At 38.9% G+C, this 24,667-nt stretch overlaps 1 protein-coding gene across 2 annotated transcripts; it reads left to right on the forward strand.

The window, feature by feature from the left end:
• The first annotated feature begins 275 nt into the window (after positions 1 to 275).
• LOC142348473 (serine protease 55-like) lies at positions 276 to 23,685 on the forward strand. 2 transcript variants are annotated; one of them, XM_075399847.1, is made up of 4 exons: positions 276 to 638; positions 7,079 to 7,175; positions 23,007 to 23,066; positions 23,333 to 23,685. In XM_075399847.1, exons 1-4 carry the CDS (start codon positions 362 to 364, stop codon positions 23,562 to 23,564), a joined length of 666 nt encoding a protein of 221 aa, XP_075255962.1. In that variant the 5' UTR covers positions 276 to 361; the 3' UTR covers positions 23,565 to 23,685. The 2 variants fall into 2 exon arrangements, with proteins under 2 accessions (XP_075255962.1, XP_075255963.1); XM_075399848.1 differs by having other exon boundaries at positions 7,082 to 7,175.
• The last annotated feature ends 982 nt before the right edge of the window (positions 23,686 to 24,667 follow it).

Genomic DNA, 24,667 nt, shown 5'->3' on the forward strand with positions numbered 1-24,667 from the left:
TCTTCTCAACACTGAAGACATTAAGTGTTCGACTAAAACGGAGGAAAACATGCTGATCTGCTAAGAAGATCTTGAGTCGAGAGAGTTCAACCAGGGCAGGCAAATGAGCTTGATGATTTCAACCGCGTGAATTGTATTTTGATGCGCATTGTTTGTTGTGAAATTTTGCACTTTATCAACTTAGAAACATTGACCGTCTCAGTAAAGCGAACTACAAAGATTAAGCGGTAGAATGTAAATTTCACCCTAAACAGAAACTTTTGACCTACGATTGTTACAGTTGATTTGATATAGTTAGCTCAACTCAAATACTGTCTATATTGGTTTCGCTTATTTCACAAGTAGGTCAAACCACTACAAAATGGCTGTGAAAAATTTTGTACGAAAACATGAACTGAACCGTTTTACAAACTATATTAAGGTTTATTACATTCTATTGATTATAACACCCACAGATTCTCGAACAAAAAGCGTGAGCCAGTCTCTGATTTATTCGGTAGTTAACGGTGTTCCTACAAGAGTCAGGCCTTTTTTCGCAGTGGTGAAATTTCTAGAAGGGGAGAGAGGCTTTTGTGGGGCTACTATTGTTGACATGTGGTGGGTAGTCACTGCAGCTCACTGTCTCACTGCAGAGCGACGTAAGCTCCCATTTCAGGGCACTAAGATTTAATCTCATCTAATTGACGAACCAAACGAATCATTATCCAAATCTGCACCCGTCTGAGCCACACTCTGGGTGCGTGGTATAAAAAGACCGCCTCATTAGCCACTGCTGCGCTTAGTTTTAATGGCGCTTTCAATAATGAATGCATACTATCTAAAAAAATAATTGCAGTATGAAAAAAAACGAAGCAAGACTATTCCTTTCGCAAAATTTACAAAAACTGACTGTAAACTTTAGAGAAATTTTTATGTGATACGGAACCGCGAACAACTGAAGATACATTTTTGTCATCAAATATCTGTAGAAACCAGAGCATCATCTTGTGAATTTTTAGATGTTCGCGAGGCGTTTGCAACTATTGTAAACCTGCATGTCTTTTTAGGAATCGAAGACGAGTACACGAGGTCGTATACAAGTTTTTAAGAATCGAATTGGGGAGTATTGTTATTTCACCGGTTTTTACGACTTGAAGAGGAGTAATGATATCACTAGGTTTTTTATTTATTAATAATAACTAAATATTTGCTGATTACGCTTAAAAGAGATTGGCATTTACATATTTATTTATTTTCAAATATCACATGCGCCCAAAAAGGACACCATTGCCCCTCCGCATCGTTTTGAGGCGCGTTTTTGAGGAAGGTCAACAAACACGGTCTTTTATTTCAATGCAGAGAAAAGGACTCACCAATTGTTTATAAAAACGTCAAGTATAATCAAAATACAGATCTTAACTAAATTCACAATTAGCCAAATATATGGTTTTTTATTTCTAAACAACCAATAACATATTTTTTAAGAAATATTTTAGCAAAAACTTTAGCCTGTGTTTCTTTCCTTTTCTTTGACTTTTGAAATAGGTAGGGTAGGGTGCAATGTTAACAAGCAGTTGCATAGTTTTCTCAACCGTAAAGTGATTGAGCGGTCACTTAGTTGAGGGTAATTACTTTCAGGTGCTTTTGTTTTTTTCTCATCCCATCAAACTCAATCAACTCTTTCTCTCCGATCAATTGTTGCAGTTATTTGACCTTGCATCATATTCGCATCACTTTTCTCAGCAATGTTAGTCGTTTGTAAATTAGAAGCGCTCGTGTGCTGTAAATGTTGTTCACTTCGAGTATTTTTGTAGTTGACTCAAATTTTTTCTTTAAAAAAGATTATTCTCATTAATTTGTTCATTTTGTTATCAATAGGCTGTAGGACGCTTTTTGTGGCCGACCAATAAACCAGGACTTCGTACTTTATGACTTATGGCTGTATATATGTCTTATAGACTCTTATCAATCCAACTGATGTTGACTACTTCGTTAACAAAATGAAAAAAAAAGGGTTTCTGTTTCCGGCAACTATCAATATTTGTATTTCAGAAAACTCTAACAATTTTTCGCGTATTTTTTTTCCTGAACGACTGAGAATGGTTTCCGTACGGTTCTTTATCACTTGTTAAGAAACGCTTTTAGGGTTGGCATTTTTTTTTTCTGAACATTTTTCTACTTCTCTATCAATCCAGTTCTTGGGCCCTCTTTTTTGATTTCTTTAGTGGTAAAAAAAATTTACTCAGTGCCTCAACCAGTTTCTCATGTACTAACTCCGCACGCCGGTTAGCAGCACTTGCACCTGTTAAAAATTAGCCGCTCACTGATTCAAGTTCATTGTTGAGAAAAGAGTTGAGATCGTTGAGCAGACTGTCATCCCCTAGTTTATTCCAGTTTTTGTCAGTATTCGAAAAATTTCAGAGTTTTTCTCGCTTTTTACAAGCTCTAGTCCCATAGAGTAATGGTCGCTGATTTTAATTTCTCAAAAAAAATTTGGTCTAAAGTTTGTAAAAAAAAACATCAAAACATGTTTTCGTTGTAATTGTTTTGCGCGATTGAGTTTGAGGGTTCACAAGAGCCAAAGCATTTCTTTCCATCTGGTTGATTATCAGGATCAAATTTGCTGATTCAAGTGATTAACACTTAGGTCCTCACACACGATTTGCAGGGCAGTGGGTGTTATACTTATTTAACCAAAAATAGAAGAAAGTTTTTCAAATTCTTCTGCTTTTGAAGCAATGGGCGGAATGTATATGCAAGCCACTAAGTAAGTTTTAATTCTCCAAACCAATAGATTGCAGACAGTTTGTGCATCTGATGCGATTCTCCTCTTTGTCACTCTCTTGTGAAAAAAAACAAATAGCACATACTCTAGTTTTTCGGTTGATTACGTTATCTCGAGGTAGTTCGATAGAACAAAACAATTGCGTTCGAATCTGTTTTTTACCAAATTTTGATGAGGCAGATTGCCAATGGGTCAACATCATTTTGACTAATAAAAAGTTTTAATTCATCGAACTTTCTTGTTAAAGAGCGAACGTTTTGAAGACGTATCTACTCATTTACTGTTTCACTTGAAGTGTCTTTGTTTTTGAAAACTTCCCGATGTTCGTTTGTTTGCGTTTTTAGCATTATGTTTTACTGGTTTATATCCAAATTTCATCCTGACAACGCAATTTACTTTTTCAAAATGAGATAAAGCACATGCGAAATTTATACTTTGAGGGAAAAAAACAAAAACTTTCAGGAAATTGCGATAGCATAAAACGGAAACAAGCTTTCCTAGATAAGAAAAATATAATTTTGATAGTTTTTTAGAGTGTTGCTACTTGCTTACACGGCTCTGTGGAGGTCGCAGAGTTTTTTTTATGCATCAATTCCCTTCTTCCAATTTATGCAGTTTGCGGTGATCGCAACTGGGTTGAAAGGCACCACCGGAGATCACTGGTAGGTTTGTAGGAGCCTCAAAAAATTTTTTTTTCAATATACAGCAAAATTAGCAATATGGGCTCTGTTCCTACCAAAAGTATTTATCTTTCCGTGAGAAATCATTTTTTAACAGAAATAATCGAAGTTCATTAAAATTAGCCAAAACAGAAAGATTAAGTTAGAGCACTAAGTTCATATAACATATACTAAGTTCCTCGACTCTCTGCCAAGGCAGTGGAATTTGTTTTGCGGTAATAGTTTTTTGTCGTTGTCGCAGTCTGCTGCTTATTGTGACAGCATCTAAGTTGTCCAGTTCCTCAAATTCTTGTACACTGACAAACATAGTTTTGTCGTTTTCATCATGAACCAAAACTGACAGCACAATTGTTGGTGTTCGTAATCTTGTCTCGTTGTTGTGCCTCGTTACGTTTTTTCTGATCATATACAAGCAGCGATTCGTACATGTAAACATTTAACTTGTTCATAATTTTTTCTGTTTTCCCAACTCCTGTGTTTCTTGTACACATTGATTTTTCCCTGGTAGAACCCGAAATCACAGATAACAGTGGAGAGTGTTTTGACATTGTTACTGGGTAATAGGTGTCAAGCTTTTATCAACCTGTAATCTATTTTGTTTCCAAGAGAATTTTGAAAAAAAGTTTTAGGAATGTCTTGGGTGACTTCTAGACTATTTTTTGCCTCAAATGGGGGCAAAATTTTTCCTGGAATACCGTTGCTGAAAACTAAGGCAATCGTTAATGTTTGTTTTTGATTTTCCCTTCATTTAGCAGTTTCTGGTTCTTGTTGTTCGGTTTTCGGGCGCAAAAACCAAATCTCCTTGGTTAATTCATTCTTTTATCAGGGTTGCGACTCACAATTTTCTCATCGCATTTTGAAGATGTCTCTTCCGACTGCTTACCACAGCCAAAATAAGTAGAAAGAAAGAAAAAAACTTTTGAAAGTAGAGAAATGCAAAGATAAAGTAATATAGTTTGAGGATATTGTTCAAATCGATGTTCTTCATGTAGGCTTCTGCTAAAAAATGCTCGTTTTTAGAACGTAAATGTGGATTTCATAACCAATTGAGCTGCTTTTATTGACTGAGCTGTTTATTTTGAGTTGTGTGAACAAAATTTGTTTAATATTGTTTTGCGAATGCCCCTCCCTTCCTTAAAGAGCATAAAACTTTCGACAATAGTAACAAAAAAATATTGCTGTATATAACAAAAGAAGATTGTTATTTGGAGCATAAAAACGCTGGACAGACAGGTCCTCTGTTTGAACATTTACTTCGGATTTTAACCGTAACCCATATTTCCAAACGCTGGGTTCTTACAGCAGTTTAGTGTTTAGTGTATAGTAAATAAGAGTTGTCGGTAATGGTCAAATTTTTATTATTATCGATTCTTGTATTCTTAAAATTAATTTTGACCATTTTCGATTCCATATAAATACCTACCTATCTAAGTCACACACCAAACACCTTGTTGTCAACACTACCAACCCCAATTTCGTACTACCTGCCTCCCACCATGATCACTACACCTAAACCTATCTCACCACGCCAGACCTGCCCCCTACCTACCTAGCTAACCACGGGGACCTATCTACATACCTACTCCCCACTCTATACCTAACTGAAGATTCCCCCTCCAACCCACATATCAACACCCTCCCGCGCAAAAAATTACCCTCTACAACTACATAACCGCAATCACCTCTAACCCCCAAACCTCAAATTCTCATTTTGGTATTTTTGAAATAGGAATTGTTTGTTAAGAATTTCATTGCACAATAATTCGAGCTGTTTCTGGTACCGAACGCTTATGTTTAAAGAGAAAATTTTCTCCCGCCCTCTAGGAAATCTAGAATGACAAGCTCCTGACAAATAATATATGCAACAACCGCTTGGGGCAGTTACTGAAAACTCAGTGTTTTGCGTGATATAAATTACTCTATCATTCACAATTTTCAAAATTTTGTGTCATTTTTTCACTTTAAGTCTCAATTGTGATTCTTTATGCTCTCTGATGACGTTATTTCAAGCCCCTTTTTAGTGAACATAGCTATTTTTTTAGCCTATCTCCCGGACTGAAAAAGGTTGCATTAGGTTTCAGCTCCCACTTGTCATTCGAGAGCAGTTCATCCGATTTTGCTCAGTAGAAATATTTTCATAAGTTGTGGTTTTCGATTTAGTTAGCAACTACTGTTGATATTTGTTTGGAAAAAAAGAACGTTTCTTGTGTATTACCACTCATGGCCGATGTCATGTTTGCGTAACTGCTTGTATATACCTCAACATCCCACAAGTTCCACTGGTCTCTGCACTTGGAAGAATACAAATAAATAGCCGGAAGACTCCGGACTTGACTCAAAGTAAAGCCTAGTATACACCCTATCCGACCACAAACCGATAAAACTAACCACTTCAATATGCCAATCATTTTGCAACATCAAACCGGGGAACAAGTTATCAGGGAAAAAGTAAAATATGAAAGAGTTTCCTTGGCAAATTTTCATAAGTTGGGAATCCAAATGCATCGCTAACGATTTCTGAATTAATTTCATTGTGCTCAAAAAATGACTACGAGATGATGGGATAATCATAATCAGCAATACACCTCGAAAACAGAAAAGAAAAACAATCAAACAACAAAATAAAAAGCCGTTTAAAAAATTTTCTCAGAAAAGGCAAAAGTCTTAAACACTGTTTTTTGACACATCCTAAAAAACTGTTCTGATTTATTTATTGAGCACCTACGCGAAATCCCAACACACCAAAAAACACTTTTAATATGAGCAAAAGCTAAAACTACAGAAAAACAGCAGAATTGAGACATACAGGTAGAAACAAAACCATTAATTGCTTTCGTTTAGTAACAACTACCCGACCAACAACTCCAAGTAAACAATGAAATAAAATTCTGAACTGCAGATTAAAAACCGGAAAAATAGGCAACTAACATTAAAAACGAGCTAAATAAGCAAAAAATTGAAATAGCCTATTTTCTACAACTGAAACAAATTTAGAATTCATATTAACCAAATCAGAATGCCACTAGAACTAGCATATAATATAATTTCAACCAATGAAAATACTCTAGACGCTAAAAAAAAGAGTACAAAGGCCGCTTGAAATAAGTCTAATCGTTTTTTTCAACGCTGCATGAAATAAAGTCACTCCCTACTCTCTCTGCTATTCAAATTGTTCAGCTATTAGCCGTAACCATTTAGGTTTCACGTGTGGCGTTGACTTTTACATCCTGTTTTAAACACACTCTAAGAAATTATCGATCAAGAAAAAGAGGCTCCACCGATACTCCTCTTTGAGTCGTAAAACCACTACAGCGCCCTGTTTTTTTAAGGAAGTAGGTTAAAATTGTCAGGAAGAGGACTATTAGTAGTCTTATAAATGAAAATTCAATCAGATTTGAACGAAAAGAATTGATGGCACTCACATATGTTAAAAGCGTTTGTTATCTGTAAATCAAGCATTGTTAAATGTGTTTTGGTGTCACTTTTTGATCTATCAAGCAAGACTTCATTGTGTTTTAAGCTTTCTTTGACGTCAATGTGAAAAATTTTTTTGCACGATGCATAGTCTTGCCGAATCTTGCAAGATTAACATGCAGTGTTGACTAGGGTTCAATGACGATGTTGTTTATTTCAGCAGAGAACCTGTACATCTTATTCGGCCACTTTCGCAATGACTGTGGCAATTGTAAAATGAAGATGCGCTTCGTCTCAAAAATCATCACCCATCAGAAGTAGGTATTATTTTTGTGTCGGTATATATTAACAATATTTTCTCCACTTTTTTCAATTTGCTTCCATTTTACCATTTGTTTATGAGTCGAAAGTAATTTGGGAGAAAACCATTTTCACATTATCTAATGCTTAAAACTGCTGAACAAAAAATACAAAGTTGGAACAAAATTTGAGGTTTTTATGATCAAAATACTTAAAATTCTCATTAACTCAAATTATTGCTTTACTTTTAGTTATTTCTCTTGTTTGGAATCGTGTTGAATCAAAAAATCCACATGCCTCTCTTTCGTCTTCTCTATTATTTCTCGTGAATTTTGGCATGTTATCGTTGTCAAGATTGATTAACATATCTTATAGGTATCGAAAGCAAAATTTTATTGTACTGATTTATTTAATCGAGTATGGAGATATTTTTTTAAAAAGGGGTTATTTTAAAGCAAAATAAGTTCAAATACTAAAAAGTGCTGCTATGTTCTGGAAACCAAAGATTTTTTCTTTGGCAGTGGTTTTGACATGTTTTTGCTTTGTTTTTAAATTCCAAACAAGGCGGCTCGTTAATGTGCATGAACAAATACTTCAGATACTCGAAATTTTTGAGAAAACTCGTAGTATCAACGCCATTAATTTCATTAGCTTTCAACGTCATCCACTAAATACGCTAAATTATGCCTCCATGGAATGGCCAAAAAACAAAATTGTTGGCCATTCATAGTGGTCAATAAGACCTTACAACAAGTTATTGAAGATGAAAACAATAACAAAGACATGCAACAAACAAAACTCTGTAGAGAAGTGCCAGAAGAAGGTGTCGAAGCAGTTTAAACCATAAGCTCTTCCCTGAAAACTTTACCCATGATCCATTGAACGTCCTCACTTAACCAATGGGAACTATCAGTAAAAGAACATTGTAATAAGATTTCAAAAGTAATCAAAAATAACAAAAAGTACCCAAAAATTTTTAAGAAATATATGAAAACTCGTGGCATTGAAGTTTTAAAAATAATAGGTAGAAGCTGAAACCAGATTAAAATTAGCTGCACTAGATTTAAAAAGATGTCACGTAAGTACTAAGACTTACGAACAGCCCACAAAAAAGTTTAGGTTCGGTTGATGTTCAAAAAAATTCGAAAAAATTTTTTAAAGTCTTAGCAGTCATTAAAATCAAAAGCTTTTAACGGAGGTCAATAACTACGCTCAGAAATAACACGATGGCAGAAAATAGATGTTTCTCTTGCATTTATAATCAATAGGAGATCACAATAAATCTTAAGACTATTAAAAACAACAACAAAAACAGGCGAAAACCAAAATTGAGTAGAAAAGAATGAGAAGAAAATTTCGAAGCCGTTTAAACCATTAGCTTTTCTCTGAAAACTTTATCTGTGATCAACTGAAAATCTTTTCCCAGCCAGTTAGATCAGTTTAATATTTGGATAATGTGTATAATATTTGGATAATGTGATAAGAGTTCAAAAGTAACCAATAATACGAAAATATCCAAATTTTGATTTCTTGTGTTATTGATGTCATCTAATCAATAGTTAGAAGATAAAACAGCCAACGAAAATTATCTTAGTTTCAGTAGAAAGCAACTGGGTTCTGTCATTACTGAGACTGGCTAACAGTGCTCGAAAACTTTAAAATTGGTTAATGTTCAAAGAAATTTTCGAAAAAAGATTTTTAAATTCTTAACAGACATTAAAATCAGTGAATTTCAACGGAAATCAATAAATAAGCTCAAATATGCTTCAATATGAGTATGGGAATGTTTGTCATGCATAGGTGATCAATAAGACATCACAGCAGGTCTTATGACTAAGGAAACATCAACAAAATCAGGCAAAAACCAAAAATTCAGTAGAGAAGTGCGAGAAGGAAAGGTCAAAGCCTTTCGAAACCATAAGCTTTTCCCTGAAACATTTATCTGTGATCCACTGAAAGTCTTCTTGAGGCCAATGGGAGCTGTCAATTTGAGGATAATGTGATAAGATTTCAAAAGTAAATAATACGGAAGTATACAAAAAAAAATTTAAAACTTTTTGAAATGTTGTGTTTTGAAGTCATATTACTAAAAGTTAGAAGAGAAAACCGCCAGCTAGATAAAATTTGTGTAAAATAGGAAGGGAGAGGGTGCTGTCATCGCAAAGACTGACTTACAGTTCACAATAATAAGTTTAAGATTGGTTAATAATCGAAAAAAAATTTCGAAAAATTATTTTTAAAGTCTTAAGGACCATTAGCTGTCCACTCAAAGCACTAGATGTGCTCACCTAAGTCTCATTACGAAACATATTGCACTTTTAGTCAATGAGTTCATGCTATAAGACTCCAAAACTTTAGTAAATCCTCAAAAAGAAGTTCAAATTTTTATTTAAAATTAAGAAAACTCAGCGTCGAATTTTTAAAAAAACATGAGCAATTCCTTGAAAACGATTTTTTTGTTCATTGGGCTTCATTTTATTGTAAAGGAGGTTTGTCATTTACGGAACCTCGATATGAAAAGTGACTTGTCTCAAGGTGACATAAAAAAGGGGAAAAAAAGTTGAAAAAGTTCATAAAAAAAGAGCTCTCATATAAATTTTGATTTTTTTTTATATTGAAGCTCCTCATGAGCCCAGAACTAGTCTTTTTTATCGCCTTTAGTCTATTAGGAACACGAAATTGGTTCATTTTTTGGCAAGAAATTTAAGTTGGAAATTCTATTTTTATAGAAAATTTCTTAATTTGAAGAAAAATCGTACTAAAAGTGAACAAATATCCCGTGTTCACACAAAACTTCAATCCTCGATAAATCCTCGAAAAAAAAAACGAAATAAAGAAAACATTTTTAATTTTGAATTCTACACTGGACTAGTTTTTTAATGATACCACTCACATTTCTCTGCGATGAATATATCGATCGGCCAAAATTGACTGAAAAAAAAACCCATCTGAGTATATAGTTCCTCCCCCGCACAAGTGGGCTAGTTTTTTAATGATACCACTCACATTTCTCTGCGATGAATATATCGATCGGCCAAAATTGACTGAACAAAAAAAACTCATCTGAGTATATAGTTCCTCCCCCGCTCAAGTGGGGTCGGAACAAATATCTGACAATAATAATTACGAGATGTGCTCAATACTCAGTTACTTATGCAACTAACAAAGATTAGATAAATTAACATATTCAAAAATAATAATTTTCATTTGAAAAGGTTTTTAATTCTTGAAGAAAAGTGATGCATTTAAAAAGTGATGTATCATTTGAATCAAAACAGAAAACGAAAAGTTTATTTTCCGTAGCCAAGCTCAGATGACCGCAGAAAAGTTGCGGAGAAAACTACAATATTTTTTAAAGAAACCGCACATCGTTGAAAGAAATTTTTCACCACAGGTTTAAAAAATCACTTAATTCATTTTTTAGATTGAATTATGCACTAGTTTAGTCAAATGATGTGAATTTGGTGAAACGAAAGCAAATCCTTAAAAATATTGTACCAAACAAATTTTGACCCAATAGTGCGAACTTCAGTAAAAGAGAGGTCTGCCGGTCTGACAGAAGTAGCGGAAACCATACCAGGTCATATTAGACTCCCAGGAATCGAGCAAACATTACATATCTTTCTCTGTTATTTCCCACTATAGTCATTAAAAAGTCATAAAAAGTGAAGTGGATGGTTTAAAAATTGTACTTTGATCATACGTGATTCCTTAGTAATAGTACATCTGTCATAAACGGTTCCACAGTATTCATAAAAGTGTTATAAAAGTTGTACTTTTCTATGAAATATTAGTCAGTGTACAAGGATTATATGTGATGTTCCGGTAACCGAATGTTCCGGTAACATTTACGAATTGTACGAGCAAATATTTTAATACGTTTATACAATTATATATGAAACTTTTATGATAAATAAAAAAGGGCAATCCAAGAGGATGAAAAGTACGGAAATGCAGTACAAATGAAAGTAAAATTGAGAAAAAAGTGTCCGCAAACTACAATATTTGAAATCAAAGCTGATGTAAAATATCATAAGTTTAATGAAATTGAGGTGTAAAGTTTTTCGCAACTCAGCGATAAGACTTGCCTTGTTCAGGACAACAGGGCTGAAATTGAAAACCTATGAAAACTGCTATTATATTTTTAAAGTTGAAGACTTTTAAAAACACAGTTAAAAAGTAAACTTAATTTAAATTGTCTCCATAAGCTCAATAAAAGATATATTGATTAATTTTACTTCCATAATTTTTAGTGTTTTGCATCATTTTTCCAATAATTTTTTTAGTAACTCCTCCAGTGCCAATCCCAAGCCGAAAATGAAAAAGGGGGGAAACTTTTTTCAAAATCCTTTTATACTGGAAAATCTCAGAGTCCGTTTTTTACGTGATTTGAGAAATTGTCCAACAATATATTAAATAATTTCAGCTCAACCAACTTGTTACCGCGTAAATGAACAATGCGCTATTTAAATAAAAGAGCAGCGACGAATTTAAAGCGCTATGTAAACAAAGCGAGAAAGGATTACGTAATTTCTTAACCGTTTAAATGCACACAAAATCTCTTCTAATATACGTAGAAAGGTCGGAAAATTTCGTTAAACATAATTTTCGTTGAGCCTACTAATATACTGAATCGATTGCGCTCTTTTTAGGCTTAATATTTTTATGTTTCGAAAACGTATCGGTGACCAATCTGAGTCGAAAATCGACTCAGACAAAATACCTGCTAAAAAAGATCGAGCTAGATTTGCCGGGCCATTGAGAGGGGCCTTTGGCCTTTTGCGTTGATAGAAGATAGTTGGATGCGATATAGATTGTACGTTTGAATTTACCTTCGAAAGTCTGATTATTAAATTTATCAGCTTTATTGCTGGTGCCGCGAGTTGTGACAAACTTAATAGGTTGATGATTAGAGGTGATATATAGCGGCCTTTTGGAGAACTTTAATTTCACACTGCAAACTCGGGGAAAAGGAAAAGAGAAGTTTGTTTATTATCGACCATATTTGAGTCGACCATTCAGTCGGCCATATTTGTTCATATTCTTCCACTCCGTGTATTATAAATTATCAGCTATTTGTACCCATCCTCCGCTCATCTCATTCAAGTATTAGAGATTTTTATCCCCTCTTGATTGTTAATTCCTTTTGCAACTGGAAGAAAGCTTCCAACGAAAAGCAGACAACGGGAAAGGAGGGTTACTTCAACTAATTCTATGTCTCAACTGTCGTCAAGCGAACAGTCAAATTGGGTCCCCAACACAAAACCCATCGTCAATTAGACGGCTACAAAGAGACAAATTGGGTGGATACGAGTCCCGGACACGAGAAAAGAGATGCAATTGGTTGGATACAAAGCCCGGACACGAAACGCATGTGCAATTAGATGGACACAAAGGAGCCCCGAGCAATAGCAAAAAACTGTAAGACTCGACCAAAAAACTTGGTTTTGATGCATTAAATTGATTACTTATTCGGCAAATCTAGCCTCCCAGAACCCATTTCCTATCCCATATAACAACTTTTCGATTTCACCGGTCACCGATAACCCAACCCATACACATTTTTTGTTGAAAAACATCAATTTTGAAAATTTTTGGTCAAAATTTAGAATTGACCAAATCGGGGTGAAGGTTGGAACTTGGGTAAGACTATTACACTTTTAAGCGAAGCGAAAAAAAAAACTTGAAAAATTTAACCAAACTTGAGAAAATTTTGCAATACTTCATTTAGAGCGTCGATAGATTGCGGATCGAACAGTAGTATAAAAAAGGGTAGAATTTAGGGTTTGGTCAAAAATTTCAAATTTGAAAAAAAAAGAATCAGGGAACTGATTTTTTTCGCTCAAATAAGCGCTTATTCTTGGTAACTCGTGAAAATCGTGCATTTAACATCAAGGCTCGGAGTTTGAGCAAAGCTCAAATCATTTATGCTGTAAAAACATTATATGGTTTTCATATTAGCTGCTAGTTCACTTCATCACGCCATAAAAACTGCGCCTCAAGTAACACAAAATCGTTACAAACGTAACATTTACGCATTACCGGGTTTAAGTTTCAACCCTAACGCTTTGAAAGTCAGAAAAACAGCGCAGTTCCAGTTGAGTCATTTCTTTCATGATAAGAAGCGCCTAGTTATATGGCATGATGTAGTGAACAATTCGCTTTCACGTCATCGAAGCAACAACAATAAGCCTTTAACACCTTCACAGCTTATTGCAGTGCTTGAAAACTATCAGGAGCGCATAGAAGCTATTGTGTATTGCCCCAGAGAGGGAACTCCTGATATTTCTGACCAGCTCAAGTGTAGTACTCTAGTTACCATACACTTAGTGAAAGACATTGTGTCTAGACGTAAACAGAAAGATCTTAGTTTACTCAAAGAGTACAGAGCATTACACCAAAGGCCTGCGCTTGAGCTGAAAACATTGACCATAGTCTTAACTCATAAGAACAACCTCCGGTCCTTGATAACACGGTATCGACCGAAAAAACTTTCAAAGCGCCGTCGAAAAACGCTCCGCAACCGCCATGCGTACGAGGAGGCGGAACTTACTCAAGCCTTTAATAACCTAAATGTCTCGTAGTCTTGCGTTGTTGCGCGGGTTAGTTTGTGGTTGATTCCTTCCAATAGCGCTTTACTAAACGTTTCGCTCTCCCCATTTTGAGTTATTCACTACCGTCCGTTTTCCGCAGGTTATCTGGTTTCATTTTCCGTTTCCGTCCTCTTTGTTTCCGTGTCTTCTTGTTTCTTCCTATTCCCCGTTTATTTGTTGTATGATGTAGTATGTTGAGTTTTGCTGTAGTAAAATTTCTTTCTGCTAGTATGCCGGTTTGTTGTTTAGTCTCGTTCCTTGCTAGGGTGTGACTTAAGTTCATTCTAGAGTTACGGCTGGTTTGTTTCGTGACTTTCACCACACCTGTTTGCTAGCAATTTGTTGTAGCTTTATTAATTTTTGTATTATGCACTTTTGTTGTCTGGGTATGGTGGTTTGCTAGGGGGTGACTTAAGTTTGTTCTGGAGTTACGGCTAGTAAATTTCCTGACCCTTTCGACTTTTGGTTATACTACATCGTTGCCGTAAATTGTTTCATGTTTTGATGCCGTTGATAAAACCCCATAATGTTTGTGCTAGTTTACCTGGCAGTAGCTCCTCTCCTTCTTTCTAGGGTGTGACTTAAGTTTATTCTGGAGTTACGGCTAGCTTGTTTGGTTGAGTTTATTGCTGTGGTCTGCTAGCATCGATCTTCCCGCCTCCTCGCTTGTGCTTTCCGCCCCGCCCGTGTCGTTTTCCCTTTTCGTCGCGCGCCATCCGCCCGACGTTTCCGCCCCTTCCGTGCCGTTTTCCCGTTTCGTCGCGCGCCATCCGCCCGACGTTTCCACCCCGCCCGTGCCGTTTTCCCGTTTCGTCGCGCGCCATCGGCCCGACGTTTCCGCCCCGCCCGTGCCGTTTTCCCGTTTCGTCGCGCGCCATCCGCCCGACGTTTCCGCCCCGCCCGTGCCGTTTTCCCGTTTCGTCGCGCGCCACTCGCCCGACGCTCCCGTTTGTCCGTCGTGCGTTACTCGTTCGGCGTCTCTTCCCCTCCGTCCCGTCTCCCGTTCTGCCCCTTTTCGCGCTTCCTGCGCACCGCTCTTTCTTTCTTTCGCCGGGTACTATTGTACTCGACGAACATTTTTGCTCTTTGGCGGTTTGCTAGCCAAACCGTCACACGGGTTCGGTATAACCCATTTGTGTTGTGCTGTTGTGTACTTTATAATAGTACTGAATTAAACTTGTGGTTCCTGTTTTTCTTAAGATCATGACAACTTTGCAGGACAAATTCAACAAACTTTATAGTGCAAGAGCAAAATTAGAGGCTGAACTTAATAATATCTATGGGGAAATTAACAATGCTGTTAATAAGCAAGACAGGAAATTTAAGATCGAACGTCTGATTGTGAAGTGCAAAGATGCTTTTACTAGAGTGATTGATAAGAATGAAGAGCTCTTTGATCTGGCACAGAAGACTGAAGATCCAGACGCTGCCTGTAAGAATCTTGAGAAATGGTTAGAGACTGTAACAAAGAAAACTGACGAGTTCATTGCTGCTGCTCGAGGGTATATCAATTCGGTCCAAGACAAAGAGAAGGCAGAGATGTATAACTCTCACCACTCAAGATCAGGTTCGCATATGACTTCCTCAAAAAGATCAAGTCAGCGTCAACGAGAATTAGAATTATCAAGACTAAAAAGGGAGGAACTTGAGAAACAACATGAGGCAAAGCTTCGCATTGCTCGACAACGTCTCGAAATTGAAAAACAAACGAAATTGCGGGAATTAGAAATTGAGCAGCTTGAGGAGGATCATCGCAAGGAAGTAGCTGCTGCAGCCCTTGAGGAAATTGAGTTGATGACAAAATCAGCAACAGACGGGTCTGATACAAGCGAAATGAGTGGGCTCTTTACCGAAAGAAGTTCAGTTAAGAGCAAGAAACTTTTTCAAGATTGGGTTAATTCGTCACCGGCCGGGAACATGGCAGATGTTGCAAACGAACCGAGTTTGCACTTTTCTGGTTCCATCGCCCAATCCAACCAAGCAATTGTCCAACGACCTTCTTCAGCTCAACTTCCAAAGTCACACTCTAATCTCAATACTCATGGTCAAGTTGAGGCTAACATCAACCTCCCTGTCCATGAGCCGCAAGAACCAAGTACTAGAACCAATGTAACCAACGATGCACATGTTGCAAACAACATCATGCAAGAGCAGCGACATCCTCAATATACGCCTTCATCACCACCAATAAACTTTGGTATGCCAACTCAACTAAACGCCCCAAACACAGCCCGACAACTGTCTCAAGCAACAATGCACTTCGATGGTTTACAGTTAGATCATCAATTCCCTCGCAGGTCGAGCATGCCGGGACAGTTGAATTCAGTCAGCCCTTTGCGTTCACTACCTTTAAACACACTTGTTAATGCTCCGCTAGCACTTAATCCGCAACAGACACACATAAATGTACCAGCCCCTCCATCCCCCGTCCTAAACCCCGCACCACCGCATTTTCCGTTAATCCCACCAGCATTCCGCTTTCCTCCTTCGCCGCCACAAGCACTCCCACTACAAGCCACTAACCCCGTGGCGAATAATGCCAATCTGTTACCCCATTCTCCGCCTGCACCATTCATTTCCCCGGCAAACAATTTCGTGCCTCAATTAATTCATCCACCACCTCCACAAAAGACTTTTCAGCCCCAAAACTTTGTACCCATAACCCATGCACCTCCTGCTCCTCCAGATCCAAATGTCTGGCGTTTTCCGGCAGCAGTCCCACCTAATGCAGTACCACTTGTACGTACATCTGCGAATTCATACACCGTACAACCGGCCCCGTTAATCAACCCTCAAATATCTACATCGCACCGCCCCCCTCATGTACAAGCAGCAGCAGGCGCTCAAAATTACGTAACATCAGACTTCATGCAAGCGAATCCATTTAGTTCTTCCGCAGGTACCGCCCCCACCTTTGTCACTCCGATCATTCCGCCAACGTATGGAGCTACCGTTCCGAACCCGTTGTGTTGGGGTGGCCCGCCGCATCCCACACCTTCGGCTCCTTCTTTGGACTCTGCGGATTTGATAAAGCAGTTGGCGGACGCAATTACTTGTAAGAAGAACGATCCACTGCCCGAGTGGAAGTTGGCACAATACAATGGTGATCCCCTGCAGTGGCACGAATGGTTCGGACAATTTAAAAGCGCCATAGACGCACAGTCCTTGACTGATGACGTCAAGTTAACATACTTAAAAACTCTTGTAACTGGAAAAGCTAAAACCGCCATCGCTGAGTTCGCATACTGCGGTGTAATGTACAAGGACGCACTTAAGACACTCGAACGTAAATTTGGCCAACCACAGGCAGTAGTCAGTGCACACTTAGAAAAACTCAGCTCTTTTCCACCACTAAAGATGCACAATAGTGATAACATCATAAACTATTCTGCAACAATTTCAAGTCTTGTTGGGGTCTTTAAATCACTTTCATATGACGCAGACCTTAAGAGCGCCTCACTTCTCAATACGGCTGTGCAAAAATTGCCGCCCAATCTGAAAGAGTCTTGGTCACTCTTCACAGTGAAGAAACATTGGGTTAAGCCAACACTCCTTGACTTCAACGATTGGTTGAAGGAGAAGGCCGAGGCAGATGATTTAATGAAACAAACTTCATCGAAGGCAAGAACTGAGGATAACACCAACTCAGTAGTAAAGACCAAAGTAGCCTCAAAAACTTTTGCTGCTAACACACAAACTAAGGGCACTCAGAGACCAGCCTCAACATCGGCAACGCCTGCAACCCCTCGCTGCATTGTTTGTAAAGGTATCCACCGCATCTGGGAGTGTAGGGTATTTAAAGAAAAGTCTCCCACTCAGCGAGCAAAGGTAGTGGCTGAAGCAAAACTGTGTTTCTCATGTTTGAGAGAAAAGCATATGTTCAGGCAATGCCCAAACCCCAGGAAATGTAGAAAGGACGGTTGCAACAGCTCCCATAATACTCTTCTCCATGGAGCTGAGAGGGTTTATCCATCAAAATTACCTCCAAACAACAACAACAGTAATTCTAATGCTGGCACAAATCAAAGTAAACTCCCTAGTGTCCAATCATCGAGCAAGACCACCACTTTGTCATCTGTGAGTAATGTGAAAGGCCTCCTTCAGGTGACTGAATTACAGTTAAAGAGCTCTACCGGTAAAGATACCACGGCTTTAGTTTTGTGCGATACCGCTTGCAGTAACTCTTGGGTGTCCAATGATCTTGCAAATAGACTTGGTTTGCACGGTACAGCATTGAAACTAACAGTCAAGGGTATAAATACCGAAGAGGTCGTAGACACTGAGTTAGTTGAACTAATTGTAACACCACGCGACAACCAAGCATTTGAACCATTTAAAGTCAGCCCTTACGTAAAGGAAAATTTGAATGTAGGCGCCGATGTCATTAACATTAAAGCACTTCAGGAAACATACCCGCACCTAGCAGATCTAGACCCAGTTACATATTGCTATGGAAACATCGAGATGATACTTGGACAGGATGTGTATCATGCCATCCGCCCGTTAGAGTACTTCGCTGCCGACGAGAAGTCCTCGCCCTTCGCTGTTCGCTTGCCCATAGGTTGGGTTCTAAGCGGCCCTCTACCGTCGTCTTCAGGTTTAGTCTCGACTTGTTTCAAAGCTAATTTGGAGCAGGATTTTGAACTCGCTAGTCAGGTAAAATCTTGGTACGACATGGAGTCGTACGGCGCACTTAAGCAAGTAGACCCACGATCCGCATCGGATGCACGTGCGCATGAAATTCTTGAAAACACCACCGTGCATAATGGAAAAAGGTACGATGTCGGAATGCTATGGGCTGAAGATAACATCGAACTGCCCAACAATTATTTCTCAGCACTTGTTCAATTAAAGTCTTTGGAAAAGCGGCTAACGAAAGATCAGACATTAAGGGAAAAATACTCGAATACCATCAAAGAGGACTTAGACAAAGGCTACGTAGTAAGGGTCAAAGATGCTCATAAGGTGGAAAGTCGCTCGGAACGAGAGTGGTACCTACCACACCATCCGGTTGTTAACCCGAACAAGCCGGGTAAGGTTCGTAGGGTACTAAACGGAGCAGCAAAATTCCATGGCGCATCTCTTAATAAGTCATTACTTACCGGACCTGACCTACTACAAAACCTAATCTATGTACTCCTACGGTTCAGACAACATCCATTTGCCGTATCCGCCGACATCGAGGGAATGTTCCTCCAAGTTGGAGTGTTGCCATGTGATCAACCATCATTGCGCTTTTTGTGGCGGGAGGACCCCACATCAAATGTTGTGGTACACCAGTATACGCGCCACATCTTTGGGGCAAAAGATTCACCCACCTGCGCCAACTACGCACTTCAGCGCACGGCACGCGATAATGCTAAGGAGTACCCAGAAGCTGCGAAAGCCGTCCTTGAGAACTTCTACATGGACGATTACTTGGACTCAGTGGAATCCCCCGAGAGGGCCCTCATTAGGTCGAAGGAATTGGTACATCTTCTCCATCTAGGTGGGTTCAAGCTTACTAAGTTTGTAAGCAATGTACCAGATCTGGCTGACCGAATTGATGGGTCTGCTCAATCCACTGAACCGAAGGTCATCGTTTCATCCAAGGAGGAATCAATGCACGTGCTTGGGCTTAAGTGGGATCACAACAACGATACTCTGGTTGTGAGCAGGGGTACTAACAGCACCATCACGAAAAGTTTAACACAGCGCTTGGTCCTAAGTCTTGTGTCAAAGGTCTACGACCCAATTGGTCTTGTCGCACCGTTCACTGTTGGTGCTCGGTTAATCTTGAAAGACATTTGGCGTGTCAATGGACAAAGTTGGGATGACGAGTTACCTAAAGACACAGTTGACAGATTCCTTGCCTGGTGTGTTGAACTGCCGCGGTTAGCTGAGATCACTATACCGAGAAGTTACTTTTCAGGACCATTCCAACATCTTGAACTCCACATGTTTGGTGATAGCTCGCAAGACGTATTCAGTGCAGTAGGTTTTCTCAGGGCTCAAGTAACTTGCACCTCCGGGGAGATTAAAACAGAGCTGGCGTTTGTCTTGGGCAAGGCCCGTGTTGCAGCTATGAAGGTATTGACAGTTCCTAAGTTGGAATTACAAGCCGCTCTCCTCGCTGCCCGTTTAAAAAGGGAAATCTGTCGAGCATTAACGGTTACTGTGGATAAAGTCTTTATGTGGACAGATAGTACCATCGTCTTGCAGTGGATAAACTCAACAAACAAACACCCCATCTTCATTGCAAATCGTGTTAGTGAAATCCTGGAGAACACCAGCGTTGACCAATGGAACCACGTCGCCACTTGTGATAATCCGGCAGATGCTGGCACGCGTGGCATGTCCGCTGAAGTTTTGCAATCAAGTAGCTGGGTGAGGGGTCCTGACTTCTTGAGAACTAAGCAATTCCCTTTTGTGCCAAATACTGACGTCGTTGATAACATCAAACTCGGCGTTGTAACCAAGGAACAAGATGATGACTCCATCTCATCTTTAGCCGCATCCGTAACCAAGCCCCCTAAGGAACAAAGTATCAATCTAATCCCGTTTGATAAGTTCAGTTCTTATCAAAAATTACTGCGTGTCACCGCATATGTGCTCCGTCTTTTACCATCTCATGAAAGTTACCGTACCGTAGACGGCAGCATAGCCGATCCTGTTGAGCTTGATGAAGCCGAGCGTCATCTCCAGTACTTGGTTCAGGAAGAGTCCTTTAGTACTGAAAGAAAGGACCTTCTCGACAACAAATCCGTTAAGAAGAGCAGCCGCATTGCTCAGTTCACTCCGTTTATTGGGCCTCATGGTCTCATCCGTTCTTCTGGTCGACTCCGACGGCTAGTGGAAATTGACTTTGACACTAAGCATCCTATCGTGCTGGATGCGCGTCATACTTTTGTTAAACTGTTTCTGCGGCATGCTCATTTGAAGAACCATCATCAGGGCATCGATTACTTACGGTCAAAGGTACAGGAACGTTATGCCATCCTAAAACTACGCTCCACACTGCGTTCCATCAAATCAAACTGCGTCTTGTGTAGAAAGTTCCGTGCAGCAACCAATCAACCTATCATGGCAGACCTCCCAAAGGAGAGACTGGCATACCAGTCTCCTCCCTTTACCAACACCGGGTTTGATTACTTCGGCCCATTCTACGTCACAGTTCGTCGGACTACCGAGAAGAGGTGGGGATTTCTCTTCACTTGTCTCACTACTCGTGCTGTCCATGTTGAAGTTGTCCCGTCCATGGACACTAGTTCTTGTGTAATGGGAGTGGAGCGGTTCGTCTCCCGTCGGGGTACTCCTGCTATGATTTGGTCGGATAATGGTACGAACTTCATTGGAGCGGAGAAAGAGCTCCGTGAATGTGTGGAAAAATGGAATACGCTTAACATTGCCACCGAACTTGCACATAAGGGCATTAAGTGGAGGTTCAATCCACCCAGTGCGCCACACCAAGGTGGCATCTGGGAGAGGCTAGTTCGAAGTTTTAAAAGAGTACTGTACACTATCCTCGGTACGCGTCGCCTCACAGATGAGGTGTTGAACACTACTTTTTGTCTGGTCGAATACGCACTAAACTCACGTCCCTTAACGCCCGTAAGCGCCGACCCGTCCGACCTAGGCGCTATAACACCTAATCATTTTCTACTCGGTAACCAAGCAACCAGAATTCCGTCTATCGTTGGCGTCGACGAGTTCGATCATCGTAAGCGATACGCCCGTGCACAGTCATACGCCAATGCAATTTGGGCACGTTGGCTCAAGGAGTATGTACCTGCGTTGAACCGTAGATCTAAGTGGCAGACGCCTGCCGAGCAGCACCTCAAGGTCGGTGATTTAGTTTGGATCGTTGAAGAAAGCAACCCTAGGGGTTACTATCCAACCGCTCGGATTGAGGAACTTCGGTACGGCTCCGACAGCGTCGCCCGCTCCGCCGTCTTACGCACGTCATCCGGATCGCTCGTCCGCCCACTCGTTAAACTTGTACCGATCCTCTCAACATTTTCTTCCGGGCCGGAGGATGTTACCGCGTAAATGAACAATGCGCTATTTAAATAAAAGAGCAGCGACGAATTTACAGCGCTATGTAAACAAAGCGAGAAAGGATTACGTAATTTCTTAACCGTTTAAATGCACACAAAATCTCTTCTAATATACGTAGAAAGGTCGGAAAAAGTTCGTTAAACATAATTTTCGTTGAGCCTACTAATATACTGAATCGATTGCGCTCTTTTTAGGCTTAATATTTTTATGTTTCGAAAACGTATCGGTGACCAATCTGAGTCGAAAATCGACTCAGACAAAATACCTGCTAAAAAAGATCGAGCTAGATTTGCCGGGCCATTGAGAGGGGCCTTTGGCCTTTTGCGTTGATAGAAGATAGTTGGATGCGATATAGATTGTACGTTTGAATTTACCTTCGAAAGTCTGATTATTAAATTTATCAGCTTTACAACTGCTACATTAAGCATAAACATGAAATTGTTGTTTATTGACCCACAAAAAATCCGTTAGACACATTGACTCTTGACCCTTTATTGACCCATGAAAATGCTTTTGCTAGACACCTTGACTCATGGAAAGACCCTGTATTGACCCTTAAACATTTTTTTGACTAAAATTGTCTATGATAAGACCATGACTGGACCCTTGAGAAGAATTGACTCCACCGATTTCATCTATGAGAAGACCGTGTGCGGAATCATGAAATAAGTTTGTTTTGACTTTAGGTATGTGCTCGGCCGTAATTTGGGTCAATATCGTCCCCTCTCTTCGTCCCCTTTCTGGGTTTTTTCATTTAGTCCAGATCTCGACTATGGTGGTCTATTTTCAATAATTTTTTTGGAAGATTCTTCAATCAGGCACAAAATCAGCAATCGTTGATATCCATTTGCAACTTAATTGTTCAATCGCAATTTTAGCGGGGGAACTATATGCTCAACTGGTTTTCCGGTTCAAGAATTTGGCCAATCTGCATCTACATTTTACAAAATTATGTGTGGCATCAATACAAAAGATTTTTTGAATTACATTTTTCACTGTGGAGTTATCGAGGTTGCAGGTTTTGCGAATATTACACTGATTATTTTCCACATTATTACACGTTTTTTGTTAATTTATGCTCAAGTTTCCCTCAAATTTGCCAAAGTTTTGACGCCTGTTTGGCGGCTTTTCGCTAATTTGAGTCAATAATTATTCAAAATGAATGACCTCTGGACTTTTTGGGGTCATTTTATAAAATCTAGATTACTTCTATTTTAGGTTTTGGGCATCTGGTGGAGAATATAGAAATGATATAGCACTTTTGAAGATGGATAAAATGGAATAACATTTGATTGCCATTTGGGAGATTTTTTCTTTTTTTTATTTAGGGGAGATTATATTAACTAAACTTGAGAGTCAGTCGTCACATCTTAACAAATTGTTACAAACTTCTCTTATGTTAAAACTGCAGCTCAAAATTTGAATAGGACCGTGCCTCTCTGGAAAAAGTTGACAAATTTGTCATTTTTGTGTCCTATTCTCTCATTTTGATGTAGGAAAATTTTATGGCAATTAAATGATTATTATTTCTCTGACTGGTTGAAGCTGAACCTCAACTACGTCGCAACAGATTCCTCTAGAGTTCTTCCCTTGTGCAATCAGCCCCTGGATTTGTTGCAACCAGGGCGACCTACACTTAAGTTTTGTGGTCTTGGATCAATATCAACTACCAATTCCTCACGTTTGCCTTATGTGCCCCACGAAGCGGCTGTTCTGGAGTCGGCGTTTGCTTCCGTTTCACCGTTTGGGGAGGTAGAGTTTTGTTCAAAAGGGTAATGCAATTGTGGCCGAGGTGGAGTGCCTAGAGATGTGGCATAACAAAGTTTCCTAGAATAAATTCAATATAAAAAGCGGGACTCTTTTCATGTTGCGAATTTTAGTTTTTGATTAAATATCAGCCGGTGTACAAATTAATTTTATTTATTGTCAAAACACGAAGGACAATTAGCGACCAATTTTAATAAAAATATCAAATTTTAGATTGCCCTCAAAGAAAGTTTGCAGCAAATATTTCAGTCTTTTGGTCTGTTTAATGCAATTTTTTGTACAACGAATTTCACGGTTGGCAAAAAAATGCCGCGACTTTCTGTTTTGAGAAAAGATGTCTGCTTTTAGAGCCCGTTGGCATTAAGTTGCCGAGCCGGTAGTTCTCTAACAGACCAATGGTCTTGCTATATGAGATTAATCGAAAATGATGCAGACATAAATTCATCGTGTGAATATAGAGCTCACGATTTCTGGTTGAGTAGGAGTTCATAAAATATATGCGCCAACAAAATAAAAAACTGATAAAGTTCAGATTTTTAGTCCGTGTGAGCAACTTTTCTTAATTCTCTTCACAAAACCTCGGAATTAGCTATATTTTCTAATTTTTTTCATGTCACAGAATGGAGAAAATTGACAAATGTGAACTCAAACCGATGACATTCCCCTGTAAAAAGTTGCATGCCGCGGACAAGTACTTAATCAAACAAAAAAATTGCTTTGAACTAAAACTTATGACGAACAATATCCCGGGTTGCTACTTCTTTGTAATTATACAATTATCATATATGATTGCATACAAATCATACGCTATTTCTTACGATCCCTGTATGATTACTAAGAATATGTATATGGTGTGCAATTTGACATACTGACATTACTGTCTAAATTGGATAAAATTTCAGAGAATCAGTTATTGATGATTTTTTCCTCCGGCTACCTTTCCGATAATTTCGAAAACAAGACTATATAAATATATATAAATTTGATTTTTTTATTTTCGGGACGTCATATATTATCTTTGTAAGATCACCAGGACATCATAGGAGGGTAACGCATTTATGAGACAACTATGAGTGGCAAAAAATATTTATGAATGATATTCGATTACAGGG

Source organism: Convolutriloba macropyga, chromosome 10 (genome assembly GCF_964194025.1).
Source record: "Convolutriloba macropyga chromosome 10, txConMacr16.3, whole genome shotgun sequence".
In the NCBI taxonomy this organism is placed as follows: Eukaryota; Metazoa; Xenacoelomorpha; order Acoela; family Convolutidae; genus Convolutriloba; species Convolutriloba macropyga.